Source organism: Chelonia mydas, chromosome 3, assembly GCF_015237465.2.
Source record: "Chelonia mydas isolate rCheMyd1 chromosome 3, rCheMyd1.pri.v2, whole genome shotgun sequence".
Lineage (NCBI taxonomy): Eukaryota > Metazoa > Chordata > Testudines > Cheloniidae > Chelonia > Chelonia mydas.
In genome coordinates, this window is record NC_057851.1 from 154,479,532 (window position 1) to 154,495,458 (window position 15,927).

General features: G+C 38.2%; 1 protein-coding gene across 5 annotated transcripts in view; it reads left to right on the forward strand.

Moving 5' to 3' along the window:
- The window catches only part of WDR26 (WD repeat domain 26), a 46,281-nt gene that overhangs the window by 12,585 nt on the left and 17,769 nt on the right, over positions 1 to 15,927 (forward strand). For 3 of the 5 annotated variants that reach the window (XR_005224837.2, XM_043543594.1, XM_037895648.2), the window contains exons 4-8: positions 104 to 240; positions 1,670 to 1,767; positions 2,774 to 2,930; positions 4,752 to 4,874; positions 8,370 to 8,508. Coding sequence is in view for 4 of the 5 variants with exons in the window: in XM_043543594.1 (XP_043399529.1) it covers positions 104 to 240; positions 1,670 to 1,767; positions 2,774 to 2,930; positions 4,752 to 4,874; positions 8,370 to 8,508 (654 nt within the window). In the remaining variant the exon portion in view is untranslated. The remainder of the gene's footprint in view (positions 1 to 103; positions 241 to 1,669; positions 1,768 to 2,773; positions 2,931 to 4,751; positions 4,875 to 8,369; positions 8,509 to 15,927) is intronic. The other 2 variants (XM_037895649.2, XM_037895650.2) reach the window with 2 other exon arrangements.

Here is a 15,927-nt window from a genome sequence, read left to right on the forward strand (position 1 = left end):
GAAGGGTATAGTAGAATGGCTTCTATTGTTCTGTTTAGGCTCAAACATTTTCTGAAACTTCATTCAACCTTTTTCCCCTGACTGCTGCTTTCTGTCATGTCAGAGGATGAAGTTCTTGCTGCTACAGCAGAAGTACCTGGAATATCTGGAGGATGGCAAGGTCCTGGAGGCACTTCAAGTTCTACGCTGTGAACTGACACCACTGAAATACAATACAGAGCGCATTCATGTCCTCAGTGGGTAAGGGTGTTTAAGCTTGGACAATTAGTTCTACAGAATATCCTGAGGGATTGTGTAATTCGGTGGAAACAAGTGCTGGTCAATATTTCCTGAGCCCTCTCTTCATAACATTTAAAAGTGCACATGAATCATGTGGAATAAGTAAAATTAATGTCTTGGTAAAACTGAAGCACTCTTCTCCCTTTTGGGTCCACTCCTGTTGAAGTCAATGGGGAAAACTCCATTGCAGAAGCAGGGTCTCTTATCTCTTCCCCTCCTTCTTCAATCTTTAGTACTAACTTGTTTTAAAAATCTGAATTATTTATGCTGTTGGTGATCACTACTATTTAAAATGGCAAGGGGAAGAAATTTATTATACTGACAGTATTGTTGTATCATGATTCATATCATATCCTTATTCATCCAAAATAAGAGTTTATATATACTGCCTTTATGGTATCAGAACCTAAACTGATAAGGACATAATTCTAGTCCTTTAAAGGAAGCATGTTCAGTCTCTTTTCCTATAGCTGAATAATTCTCAAGTTGGTAGATGTAGGGGTTGGGTTGTTTGTTGTGTGTGGTTGTGTTGTGTTGTTTTGGAGTGGGAGGAGGGGGTGCAGCATGTGCACAGTCTTTCTTTTTTTCATCTCTCCTGAAGACCAGTCTAAACAAGATCTGTTTTGTCTCTTATGCATTACCTTGCATTGGTACCTTCTCTCCTTAAAGCTTTCTAGTTAGTGACAAAGCAAAAGAGAACTAGAGCAAATGGCTATTGTCCATCACCCAGACTCCAACAATAAATCTTACTAATGCATTGTATCGTCACCATCCCAAGGATGAATTGCAGGGCCTGGTAGTGTTGGCATCATTGACAATGCTATTATGCTAGAAATTTAGAAGTTTAGTATGATGCAGCTTTAAACACATCTGTATACCTCAAACACACTGGGATCAGTTAGCATAGTAAATTTTGTTTACATCTAGGTATATTTTGTGCCATCATTGACTAGTCAAACTTAATGTAAACTTCTGAGTCCACTGAGGTTGGGATTTTTGTATTGAAATTCATAAGGTTTTGGGTTAATCTGCATTGGGGGGGAAAACAAAATATATTGCTTACAAAATAAAGCATCATTGTTCCCTTTAATTTGCCCCAGTCTAGTCTTTGACTCCTCATACGTTTGTCCAAGCTTTCACTTGAGTGCAAGTTGGTCAGGAGTGACTGTTTTGTGTGTCCTAAAGATCAATACATTCTGGCTGTAATAAGCTGATGTGAGAGGGAGGTCCCAAAACAGAGGTCTCTCTTCTTAGAACCCCCTCTACCCCACTCCACTTAAATATGAATTGTAAACAGGAACATCTCCATATATACCATCCTTACAATTGAAAAAAAATTTCAAAAGGTTTAGACCATAATAGGATGTGTTCATTCACTTTGTTTTAACAGGTATCTGATGTGTAGTCATGCAGAAGACTTGCGTGCAAAAGCAGAATGGGAAGGAAAAGGAACAGCTTCCAGATCTAAACTCTTGGACAAACTCCAGAGTAAGATGTTTAATGTTCAGCATTTAAACAGATTTTTCTAAATACACCCCAAATATTTTTCTAGTACATCCCATTTAATAGGATAACTTTTGAGGAAAGTTTATTTTAATTACACTTACTATCAATGACTGGTGCTTTATGGGGAAGGTAATTCTAGTTAATGGGAATGACTGAGTGATTTTTTTGTGGGTCTTAGGTCTTGTGCCTCTCAATCTTATGCTGCCTCTAGCTGTTTGTAATAACTGCTTTCAGTTCTCAGTGTCTCTGCTATATGTAGAAAGTATATGAATTGTTTTCACTGCTAGCTGCTCTGACTGTCAGGTTGCTTCTTCCATGTCACTCACTTGTGATAGGCCAACATGTTGGATGTATTGCAGCTGCCCTTGATATTGACTCGGAGACTGTCTGATCCTAGAGCATGTGGTATCTCATTTCAGTTCTATGGGCCTATCATATAAAACAGTGGTTTTCAACCTGTGGTCCCCTGACCTTTGGGGCGGGGTGGTCCACAGACTGTTGAAGATTTCCGAAGGGGTCTGCCACTCCCATTTGAAATTTTTGAGGAGTCTGCAAATGAAAAGAGGTTGGAAAGCACTGCTGTAATGTGGTGGACTCTACTGCTCCATTAATAGCAGTACTAACAGTGTGTTGTCTTTTAATTGGGAATTCCTCATAGTGAGTACAAAAGGTGGTCTAGTGGAGACTCGCAGTTGAGGATGTTACTGGTAAAATCAGTGTATAGCAGTCTACTTTCTGTAAATGGAACTTGTGCTGATCAAAAGCAACAGAGAGCTAAAGTGTAGTTCTGTTTGAAAACGTCAGTGAATCTGAGTTCATCTTTGGGTCCTCAGTTACACAGTTATAAACCAAGTTGAACAGTTAGATTTTTTTAATTTAGAGCTCTTTATGGGTTTTTATTCAGTAAAGATCTCAAAGATAAAATGTGCGTTTGTAATTTTTGTGGGGTTTTTTTTTGTGTGTGTTTGTTTTTTTTCTCTTATTTAAGCATACCTACCACCGTCGGTGATGCTTCCCCCAAGGCGTTTACAGAATCTGCTACGTCAAGCTGTGGAGCTACAACGAGACCGGTGCCTATATCATAATACCAAACTAGACAACAATCTAGATTCTGTGTCGCTGCTTATAGACCATGTTTGTAGTAGGTAAGAATTTCTTTTTCTACTTTTTAAAATTGATATATTTTTTTTAAATATATAATACAATCCACTTACATAATATTGTTCCTTTGAACTGTAGGTACATTTGTTTCAAATTGGAACATGCTGGAGTAGACTGGGATAAGCCAGGCCCATTTAGCTGACTAAGTTTAACTGTGCAGACAAACTACAGAACATGTATGAAGATGCTTCTTAATGTCTGGCTACTTCTCCTTAAGGGAATGAAACTTAATGTTTAATGTGATGGGTGTATGTATTGAGGATTTAGCCTTAATCTAGGTGCACAAACTTGCAACTTCTTGGCTGCAAGTTTGATTATTCTGTCAGTGTCTAATGGCTATTGAATTGTTACTACCCATTCTTTGTCTTCAAACTTCTTGGATGCGTAAGGTAAATCTATGTTTACTGTTCAAGGTCATATTCCAGATTTAGCCTTTAATTAATGAATGCTGTTACATTTTTAGAAGTTGAAATTAAATAAGAACACGCAATTCATTCCACTCTCTAATTCTTGGTCATAGCTAAAAAATGTGTAATGCAAACTGAGTAAGACAGAACACACACATACATGTTTTTAAATTTGGCAACGTTTGTTTAATAAGAAAACACCCAAATTTCTTAACTCTTACATATGAGTGCAAGTTTCACGTGTACACAAACTCATTGATTGTTTAGATAATAAAGGAATTTTTTAAAACTAGAGTAACATTGGTGTTGCTTAGAAATTTAAAATGTTGTGAAACTTGTGCAGGCACCAGGGAGGAAGTAACTCAATGCTGGTATATCATGCACACAGAGAAACAGTTGCTGTGTTTTGAGTATTTTTCTTCAGACAATTAAAGCTCCTCAGGGATCTAGCAGAAGTGACATGAATGCAAGGACAAAGCTTGTAGATATTTCAAAGGTATAATTAGGGGGTAAGGCCACAAGTTGCTGGACACTGAAGTAGCACAAGAAAGGGGGATGGTGTTTTATATTTTTGGTGGTTGGAGTAGCAGTTCAATTCTTTGGCTCATAATTAAGATTTTCTTCATATTAAATGCTTACTACAGAGAGCTGCTACTAACTTCTCAGTACTCCCCTGTAATTCTATTTGTCTCTAAAAATTGCCAGTATCTCCAACCACATGGGATTTTTAGCTTTAGACTATTTGGTGACTATTTTTAAAGTGAAGATTTCCATTTCAGTAGTCTTTTCAATACTTTTATTTAGAATCTAAATGACCATCCTAATATAACCATATGTTCAAGTAATTGTTTTGGCTTTAGACTTTTGTGCTTTTAACTGCCACAACATCTTAAATTCCTTTCTTCTGTGGACTTTTGGCCATCTCACTTCATTTCAATTCTGGGGAATAACTAGTGGTTTGAAGGCTTTCTTTAATGTATGTAGGAATTGGGGTCCTTGTACTTCAGAAAGGATTCTTAACATTAGGGCAGTATTAAATTGTGTACCGTATTGATTTTTAATACTTACTGCCAGTCTAGAAGTGTGTTTAGTGCTGTGTTTTGTATCCAGCTAACAAGAGAGTGATATCAATACAATCGAGACAATCTCCTTTAAGATGTAGTGATATAAAATAATACAATAATATTTGATAAGGGCCAAATGTAACAAGACTGGGCTTGTCTAAACCCCACCCAAAGGAAATATATGCCCACATAGGTCAAACTTTTATCTTTTTCTAATTTTGTATCCTCCACACCCAGATGTGCATACTGGGTGTGTATGTATATGTATATATATCAATTAAACCATAGTCTCATGTACCCCCTTTCTTCCCCTCCCCCCCTCCCCCCCCAAAAGAAGACACTTCAAAACAAAGGCTTCCACTCTGTCCTCAACTCAACCTATTGTACCTACCTATTGCAGGGGTCTGAGATCAGTATGTGGTGCGCCGTACATGCTGCAATGCTTGGGCATAATGAGGTGAGTTAAAGACAGTGGAAGCCAGATTCTGGATTTTGTGTTTAGGCCTTTTTAAGTATGTGTAAACAAATTGATAGAATTAAAGTAACAGTAATCTAATAGTTTAAAAAGACAATGAAACTTGGATAATGTTAAAATTGATAGGATAGTCTACTGGTAACTTCCACTTTCATATTTTATTATTATTATTTTATTATTTTTAATGGCGTTAATCTGTATGGATTTCTGACAATATTGGAATCGGGCATGCTTATATCACATTAACAGATACAATACTGAGCTAAACAGACAGGATTGTTGCTTCTCAGGAGGTGGAATGATGGAGAGGGCTCAGAGTGGTGGGTGAAGCTTTTTCACAGTACTGGCCTTGTGATAATGGAGAACTTAATGGTGGGCAGGTGAGGGACCCTTTACTGCATCATTTTATTTTATAATCAACCCAATTTTAACTCCCCCAACCCTTTTTGAGAACTAGAAAGTGGAGTCTGCGTACTTACCTGGTTCTCCTCTCCTACCACTTCAGTTTGTAGTTGTAGGATTATGCATAGGAAGATGACTTCTATTTAAAAAACACTGAAGGTTTTGGGAGCAAAGTGAACATTTTCCTCTTGCAGATATTGGATTAGCAACACTGTCAGTTTTGATGGAGTCTCTTTATTAATCAATGTTTTCATTGTAAACGCTGGAAATAAATTCACTTTCATGTTTTTGTTAAATTATTATTCCGGTAGTTTTAATTTAGTTCTTTTGGTCTGTTTTTAAAGGATTAAATTTAGAATTCTAAACCTGTGAAAACACAGTAACTGATGAACCAGGGTGTTGACATGGTGGAATAAAGCATAAGGAAACACTAAGGCAGGGGTAGTCAATAGGTAGACTGGTGATCTGGATTTGGCCCACGGATGCTTTTGAATGGACCCTGAAATTCTTTTATTTACTTATTTAAAAAAAAAAAAATCCAACAATTTTTTTTTTCTCTGGAGTCTGGACCTTGATTATACCTTGACTGAGAAATTTGGATATTGACAAAAAATAGAGTACCCCTGCATTAAGGGCTTGTCTACGCTTGAAACACTACAGTGGCACAGATAATCCAGCTCCCCAAGAGGCAGTAGCTAGGTCGACAGAAGAACTTTTTTTTTTTTTTTTTTTTTTTTTTTTTGTCCATGGCATGTTAGGTAGGCTTAACTACATCACTCAGGGGTGTGGATTTTTCACGCCCCCTAATTAATGTAGCTGGATCGACCTAACTTTTTAGTGTGGACAAGGCCTAAAGTTTAAGTGCGCTATACTGAGCAGATGAGTAATGAAGGACTTTTGTGAAAGCAGAAATGTAGAGAAGTATGATTGAGCATGAGTACTCAGTTAACTAAACAAAACCTGTTCAAACTACTATCACTCTTAACCAACATCTTGTCTTGTGGAACAGAACTTGATATTCTTGGGTGGTTACATCTTCTGAAAAGAACAGTGGTTGAGTACCTGTTTAATACATACATCACTGTATCTGTGAGGTGCAACTTCTGAGCAACTTGCTTCATTAGTTGAGTGAGAAAAGCATCTTTTTTTTTTTTTTTTCTCCTTGTTTCCTTGCATTAGTGTAAGTTACTTGCATGGACTCCTTGAATCTGTCAGTGACGGTCAGGTCTGCTGCTATAAATGATGCTTGTGTACCATGACTCTCATTCATTAAGTTGATATTTATATGTTCTTGCACAAAGCCATTTAGTGTGGTTTTTTTAACCATGTCCCATTTTTTTAAAAAAGGGATAGCAGCTTTAGAAATACAGTATTAGAACTAGCAGAGCAGTAGTAAACATTAATAACAAATTATGCTTTAAAACAAGTCTTCCTATAACCACCGTGTCTCAAATTCAGTTTACACAGTCCTAAGATCACAAACTTCTCGATTGTCTAGAAACAGTTACGGTACTAGGAAATGCCATTTGAAAATACCGTGTAACCCCTCAAAACATATTGGAATTAGGCTGATTTTCTATTTAACCATTCTTAAAAACCACAAAGCCATGACTATGGAGGCATGCCTCCAACTCTTTTCAGCTCTAACTAATTGTAAGAGGGGGAGGTGGGGTGGTGTTTTCCTGCCTTATGTTTTTCTGATTTTTGGGAGGATATTGCTTGCTGCTCTGAGTAGTGTAATACCAAGAGTGTTTTGCTACTTAAAGAATGCACAGAGAGTATCTTGAAAGGATTTCCACATCTTTGGCATACTAAACAAATTTGTTGTACTTTTTTGCAGCATTGGCTTAATTACCTCACTGACTCTTATCAATAAAAATTATTGAATAAAGAGAGAGAACTTATTTTAGGACAGTCACTTGTGTCATGAATTTGTCAGTATTGAGTGTAAGATAAGATTTTGTAACAATGTTTTATGACTAGTTTTTACCTAAATTGTATTAATTTATTGCAGTAGCTCCCCAGTCATGGATCAGGACCGCTTTGTGCCAAGAACTGTACAAATACATAAAAAATGTCTCCTGCTCCTGTTAACTTGTAAGCTCTATGGGGCAGAGAGTGTCTTGTGTTTGCACAATGTCTTGCACATTGGCATCTCTAGAAGCTATAGGGACATAAATAACACACACAATCAGCCAGGTGATTTCAAACACTGTATAACTACTTGTAGTTAGTGCCAGTTGGTGAGCTGCAAGCATAACTGAATTTCTCTCCATTTTTCTGCATGAATTTAACTTTTTGATGGTAGGATCTTCCTTGACCCATAATTGGGGTGGAGGGGGGATTAGCTGCTATTGAAATAGCTTACTGCTCTGTTTTTGTTTGCTCAGAAGTGGGGTAGTGTTTGTATGTAGTTTGCAGAGTAACAAAATACCTCAGTGATAAACACTATATTAAAAATCTTGTGAGTTTCATTTCTTGAAAATGATCTTGTAAAAGTTAGTATTTCCATTACTCCTTTTTAGCACATAATTAATCACTTCTGTGGAGTTGCCAGAAATAACTAAAGTGAAAAGTTGTGTAAATTTATTAACCTTAACTTTTATTACACTAGTCTCCAGAGGCCCAGTCAGATTCGTGCATTGACTGTTCTATGTCCTAAAAAACTTTAGGAAGATCCAGGTAGCGTCCTGAAGATCTTATAATTTTAATTTGAGACACAGTGAGTGTAACAAACAATAGGAAGGAATGGAGAGGGAAGTCTGAGGATAACAGTAAGATCTTGTGACTTAGTAGATTGGCTATATTCACATCTTAATGTGTTTGAGTCATTTAAGAGGGTTTCTTTAATGAATGACTTTTTTTTTTTTTTTTTTAAATCACCAATATCTAGTGGCCCTCAAACTAGACTGATACTGGCTAATTAATCTTCATAATGAGCTTTGAAGACGATCCTGTCTTTTTTTGAACATACATGTTAACTGCAGAAATCTTTACTTTTATAATTAGTTTTTACCAATTGTTTATCGGATTGTGTTTAACAAACCCTATGGTTTTGTTTTTGCTTTGTTTCAGGAAACAGTTCCCATGTTACACACAGCAAATACTTACAGAGCACTGTAATGAAGTATGGTTCTGTAAATTCTCCAATGATGGAACTAAACTAGCAACGGGATCAAAGGACACAACTGTTATTATATGGCAGGTTGATCCAGTAAGTGTTCAGACTTTAACGTGTGTGTGTTTAAAGATAAAAAAAGACCTAGACTATCTGCATTTCTTCTAAATCATGAAGTCTTTCTTAAATTTTCATTGTGCTTTTGCCTAAGGCTTTCCTAAAGTTTTTGGTATTATTTCAGTGAAGACCTTTATTTTAAATCCTCTTTACTTTTAATTATTTGAATTATTTTAAATAGAAGTCCTGTTCACCATTTAAACATGCCACCCCATCTATGAGCGATAAAATGTTCACAGACCATATAGAAGTTTCATCAACTATCTACTAGTTGCCATTGTACATACAACTTGAGGAACTTTTCTTGATTCATGTTCTGTGAAAACCTGGCAAAACTCATCAAGAAAGGATGTACAGTTTTTTTGTTTTTTTTTCTTCAAGACTAAGTTCTCCTGACGTTTTAAATTATTACTATATATTGCTTATTTTCTTCTGCTACAAGAAACCAGCCAAATCTCCTTACCCTAGCTATTGGATATCAGTATCTTTCCTGTCTGTATTGTATTTTCTTGTAAATAAAATGCTTGAGCTGTCACTCTGAGATTATTCAGGTCCTAGTGATATGTTGGTGTTTCAACCGCATTATGAATTGGATGAAATTATGTTCAGTTACTAATTGAAAACGTATTAGGAAATGTGCCAAAAATATATATACATAATATACTATATGATTGATATATGTATATACATATCAACGTGCATGTGCACACACAATATTCTGGTTTCTTAGATTTGTAACTCAAACCTTTTGAGAAGATTTTAAAAATTTATACTGGGTTATTGTTACTCAAACCCCAGTTATAAATTTGCAAGCTGCTCCTGCGTCCTACAGCAGGATCTGAGATGAAGGGAAGCCCCCTCCCCCCCCCCCCCCCCAAAAAAAAAAAAAAAAAAAAATTAGGAGGGAATATACCAGTTGAACTCTTTACTTTTGGGGGAACGGTGGGGGATCTTGAAAATAGTTAACAGACGAGTTGTGTGTGTACATCCAGCTTGGAAAAACTTACTGCTAAGGATTCTCAAGGCTTGGTGCTGGAGATGATTTTTAATTGGAGCCAGACCACTCTATAGTTTATAAATGTCAGGAGGCTGTTAGAAAAGATTTTTGTAACATGGATTGAAAGTTCTAGCTTATTTAAGGGCAGATCTGTGGTACAAAATGGCACCTCCAGTAGTAGCAAGTAGTTTCATAGTGAATCATTAATTATATACTATTTAATCATACCAAAATAAATGCACTTTAGGTGTTTGAAATTGTGCCAAAATGTTAAGCAAGCAAGGGTCACTAGAAGAACAAACTAGTGAAACACAGCTTTTCTAATGGTGGTTATTTGGAGAAATTCCAAGAAACTGTATTAACTCTATTAACAATCAGTAGATTTGAAATGCATTCCTGAGTAAAGCTGAAGGGAACACTCTTGTTACAGGACATATTGAAGATGGATTTAAATTGCATTAGGCCGTACCAGTCATTTGGTTTCATAGTTACCAGGGCATATGGAGTTCATTTATTTCTCTTCCCATTGTTTCAAGTAATTGTTGAACGTAAACAAAATAACTGGTTCAAGAGAGACTGTCAAACTTTATCCCAAACTTATTCTATTCCCTATCTGTTTCCCTATCAGCACATATTCTTCAGATTTTCGATCTATTTGAATCCTTTTGGGTTCCATCAATAGTTCAGCAAAGAGTATTCAGACCCTCATATTTGTGCTGAAAATAAACTTATCCCCACCCCCGAAAGTCCAGTGTAATGAAAATGCTGCTGCTGAAATTCTTTCTTTCCTGTCATTCTGACTATCCCACGCACGTTGAATTCAATCTGGTCTCTTGCATCAGCTTCAGCCTCCTCACCCAGAGGCTCTACAAACTTATTTGCCCCTATATTTTTGCTCTTACTTTCTCTTGCTCTTCTTCCACTACTTTCAGTCCTATTAGACTGCTCACTTACTCTGGTTCTGTCACGTCAGTTAGTATCTTGACTTAAATGGGACCACTTATGGGGAAAGATACTCTACTCTACCTTTGGTCTTTCTGTTTTGCCTACTTGCTATATCTGGAAGAACTACCATGTGTCCTCTCCTCAAAATCCATCCTTAAAGACACGCAGAATGAAAAAGTTTCCTGCCGTGGTCGCCTTTTCCTGAACTCTTGTTCCATGTCTTTTTTGTCTTGTCTGTCTTAGAATGTGAGTTCTTATAGTAGGAAATGTTATAACTGTTTGTTTTGTAAGGGGATATCAGCTTAGTGTTATGAAAAACAATATAATTATGTTGACCCTGTTCAACACTTTTTGTGGCGTTTTTGGCTTTGAAATTGAAGTAAATCCATACTAGTTTTGTAGCTGTGTTGCCACAGCTGATCACCGGGCACAAAGAAAGAGACTTAAAAATATTTACTAGAAGCCAATGCAGAAGCTTGGGGAATGGAGCTGCAGGGGTAGGGCCTTGAGGTGTGTGTTAAACTTACATCTGTTGTTATACCTCCACTATAATTTCCTTGTTGGAAGGAAGATCAGATCTTTCCCTTTCCTCAGCGCCTCCTTGCAGTTGGAGTGGGGTGAGTTCTGTCTCATGGAAGAAAGGTTGCCTGCTATTCTTCAACAAGACAAGGGCCATAGATCGATCCTCCGTTGGACTTTCAGCATTTTGGTAGAAACAGACCTTTCAGTCTCTGGGAGTAACATGGGCTCCGCCTCCTAACTAGTTCACCAGTTTCTGACTCCACAACTACAGGCAGGCCTCTTCTTGCAAAGTTTAGATTAATAACCGAATTCTGCTGGTCTATTGCAAACTTCTAAAATCTGGAGCAACTGGATTTCAGAGCAAAAAGACCTAAGATTTTGGAGGGCATGGGGAGCACATAACTGGCTATAGGGGGGAATTTTTCCTGCCTGAGGTACTGCAGCAGCACGTTTTCCCCTTGCAGCAACAGAACAGCAAGTGGTTTGGCAGTGAGCTGGTGACGGCAGACAGGCTGAAGGCTCTAAGATACTGTCAGAAACTATGTCCTCAGTCATTGAGGACTAGTGTGGCCACAGAGAGATGGTGTGTGTTTGTTTGCAGATGGTGAACAGCAAGGTGAAACCAGTGAGGGGGAACTTTAGGACCTGCCCTCAGCCATTCGTCTAGCCCTCTTCTGCATGCTTTGAGGGGTTTTTCTGTTTGGGCCCATCTCCACTCAAGAATCCAGCTCACCTATCTATCTGGTCTTATCGCAGATCCTCCAAGGTTGGAGACTGCTCACTTCCAGGGTACGGCTTGAGTCAATTCAGTTTTATTAAATCACATATGACATATGCAAATACAAAAAGAAAAACTCCGTTTAAAACAGTAACATCCATATAATGCATTAAAATGTCAATCGGAACTTCTTCAACGTAATGTGTGAAGGGCAAAAACTGCCACTGATTTATTTACTGGTGATTGAGAAAATACTAAAAACATTCTCTTTTGTATAAAAAAGTATTTATTACCATCTCAAAAGGCAAAATCTAACACGCACTCAAAAGCTGGGAAATTCTATAATCCATAAGAGGACATAGATCTTCCAACGCTCCCTATTTATATGGGCAAAAATGAAGATGGGAAGGAATCTTTCCATAGCAGCCTTTAAGGACAGCAATTTCCATGGTTTGAAATCTTAACTGAGTATTGCCTTACATAAATGAGGATTTGATAACTCATTCAAATATGGTTCAAAAACATGGGCAGTCTTCAAAATCGTGAACCATAGCTGCATCTTTGTGTTTGGTAGTATCTGTCACTCTGAGTAGTTGACTTAAGTTGGTTAAAAGATATTGATAATAAGTAAATAATAGAAAAACCTAACTTAGCTATAATAAATTGAAGAGTCTTCTGCCATGGACATAAGGAATACCTGGGTTGTTCTCCATCTCCTGAAGGTAAGGACAGGGCAATCTAAACCCTGGAAGTACCTCTCAGGCTCCCTGACCAGTGGAACCTTGGTTCTCGTGGAACCTTCCTACCTGTGCCACCCAAGCACCCCTCTGCTTCCTTCACTGGGGGTACTGCCTCTCTCTGTCAGGGGGGAGTTGAATTCTCTCCAAGATCCCAAGTGAAAAAGAGCTGCCTTGAATAAGGCTAAAATTAAAACAGAGGGAGGGATTGTTGGAGAACTCTCACTAGGTCTCAGAATGAATTCGAGTTCCTATATATATCCCAAGGAGTCCAAAGAGCCCCAAGCAAAAGGGGAGATATTGCCTGTCCCCTGAACAAGAGGATGTGCAAAAAATGGATGCAACAAGCTGTACTCCATTTCCTCTCCTCGCCATCACAGAAAAAGCCAGAGGAGTTGAAGGTAAGATTCAAGGCCCTGATGGCTAAAAAGAAAAGTGCCTAGACGCACGTGACTCACCCCTGCGATCCTAGGTGTAAGTTTTCTGAGACATTGCAAAGGGTGTGGCAGGGTGTTTGTTTTGATATTGGTGCAGTTGTTGAAGTCCATCTGGTTATAGCAGGAAAACCTGAAAAGAGGTCTTGAAGAATAAAATGAAGTTGGTTAGACTTTATCCATTATTAGTCTAATCTTTAGTGAGAGCTTGTTCCGTTTGAGCTGGATCCCCTCAGCTTTAATGTTAGATAGTGGTACTCGGCTACTTTGTTATCTAAATTGTTGCAGAGGAGTGCAGATCTCTTGGCAGTTTGTAGATGGAGATGTGGTTTCTAATGCAGCTGGGACCTGATTCTTGGCAATTCATTTTCAGCCCATCAGAGGGAAGCAAATATCTTGTTCTTATGGGGCAATAGACTCCTCTTGTCTATGAAAAATCCTAATATAGAAGGGACTGGCAAAGTAAGCTGAGACCTGACTTCAGGAATGGGACCTTCACCCCTGCCTTTTAGTGTGTGACAACTTTTTCGACTACCAACCATGAGCTTCTTCGCGTCCAGGAGGCACAGCAAAGTCATTCTTGTCCAGGAGAAGATACTTGAAGGTTGCTGCCATGGAGACAATGTCCAGCTGAAAACCCGCATGTAGCTCTAACCATTCCTACTGTTCTCACTGTAGTCAGGTCCTTCTGGAAGTGAAAAATGAGAGGCCCCATTCTTACTGCGTAAGGGGACTTATTTTACAATAACAGCACGATAGAAGAGACCTGTTCTCTTTCTACACTGCAAAAGGACTGTATTGTAGCAGTGCTTCACCATGGGTTGCCTGGCATTTAAAAGGAATTAATTGGGGAGTTTTTTTGGTTGTGAGTTGTTCTGACGATCATAGTTACTCTGAGGATATCTTTCCCTGAATGTCCGCTTCAAATTCCTTCCAATTTGGCAAAGAGACTGGCACAGAGACTGATCCTCTGATTCCACAAGTAGTAGAAATCCTCCAAGAAGGCTTAGCTTTGGGAATGATAAAGTTTCTGCATTATTTTGCATCCTTTTGGTTAAGAAACTGCCCGAACAACAAAAACACCTCAGTGGACATGCGGCAATTTCTTAGAGCAGCCTTGTTGACCAGGCATTTCTGTGGAAATTATAACCTTATTTTAACGCCATTACACAAAAAGCCATTCAAGTGACCATATGGCTGTTAACCAATGCATTGACTAAATTCTGCGAAATAGTTCTTAAACTTCACTGGGTACAGTCTTAGGAGGGAGTGCTGCACGTTTCACTGCAGACAAGTTTTTTTAAGAGAGAATCTGTTTATTTCAGTATCTTTGTTCCCTTTCTTAAAGCTCTTACACTGCTCAAAATTCTGTTATAGGATTTGTGGACCTTGCTTCACCAAAGAATAGGAAAACTCCTCTATCTGAATGGAGTGGGGGGGGGTGTGTGTGTGTGTGAAGTAGCAAGGCCTGTACACCTAGCCCATCTGAGGCAAATGAAGGGATATGTGAAGGTGTTTATGTACTTAAATTTAAAAAACTGTAAACTCATTTCCTGAAGTAGGCATATGTTTTAAATTAAATCTAAAAATCTTAACCTAAACTGGAGAGCAACTTCAGAGGAAGGAGTTTAGGCTGCTGCCAGTGTCTGAGGTCTGTCTGCTTCAGGCAGTAAGCATTGGGCCTTCTGCATTAAGGATCTATGGACCTTGCTATTTAAGAAAGGAAACTTTCAGGTAAGCACAAATAAATAATCCTAATCTATCTCCTTTTCTAGCCTGTTTTCAGGTTCCATAAATACCTCCAGTGCCTGTCTTTGTGCTCTTCCTTGTTTTCCCAAGGGGTTGGTAATTAATGAGTCTAGTCAGTTTCACTGCTGCAGTTTGGACCCTTATGGGCACCAGGGAAAATGGCAAGAATAGTCCTTGCTTTCATTCTGAGTGCTTGGGGAAAATGTGAAAATGGCAAGAACAGTCTCTTCTGCCCATAAGGTTCTGATCTGGAGCAGTGAAAATGACTAAACTAATCCCATTTCCTCAGCTTTGGCTAGCAGCAATGTCCAGTGACAAAGGAACTGAATCTGTGTGCAGACTCAGTACTGCATTGGTTCAGAAGGTTAACTCTGCACTCTTTACTTGCTGGGGTGATTTAGTGGAGTTGGGTGTCTTTTTGTTTTTGTTTTCCCAATCCATGAAGAGACTTTTCAGTATGGGAAAAGACAAACGCCACAAAGGATAGTGGGCAAGTAGAAAATGTTTTCAAATAATGGAGAGTAAAAATACCTAATAAATACTCCCCTGATTGACCAGTTATAAGCTGTGATCACTATATGCTGCATCTTTAATGAGACTTGGGACGGACTCATGAGACTTGACATCAGTGTGACTACAGTGTCATGGGCCAATACTCAGCTGGAACATTTCAGGGTTTGGATCAAGCAACTGACAAGGTGTTTAATACCATAAACACCTTAATATGTCAAGTAGTTGATAAATATCTTAAGACTTCACTCTAATGAGCTGTCCTGCCATTTTTATTGCTCAGCACTATCTTGCATTTTACACTCTACTACCATTTTAAAGTGATTCAGCAGGCAAAAGGAATGCCTCCTGCATTAACTAAACCGTCAGCATTAATGACTAAATAGAATTAAAACAAAGGCACTTCTTCATAATTGGCTGTCAGTTCTGTAACATTTTATATCACTTTAATAAGGGAGGCTCTTACATTCCTAAAACTACAAAGAACTGGAGGAAGATATTCTTACTATGGTCAATTGAATATTTTATTTTCAAACTAGCAGTTGGAAGTGTCGTAGCTGACTATGGCACTAGGATCCAGGAACTCTGAAATTCTAATCCTAATTCTGTCACGTTCACTGCCTGACCCAAGGCACCTCACCTAACTTCTGTCTTATTTAAGCATCTTGTAAAACTTGGTTAACAATACTTGCCTACTTCACAAGGGTGTAAAGACTGGTTCCACTGCATAAAGTTCCTACAGTGCTTTGAAAATTAAATATTGCATAATTGCTAGGTATTGTGCAT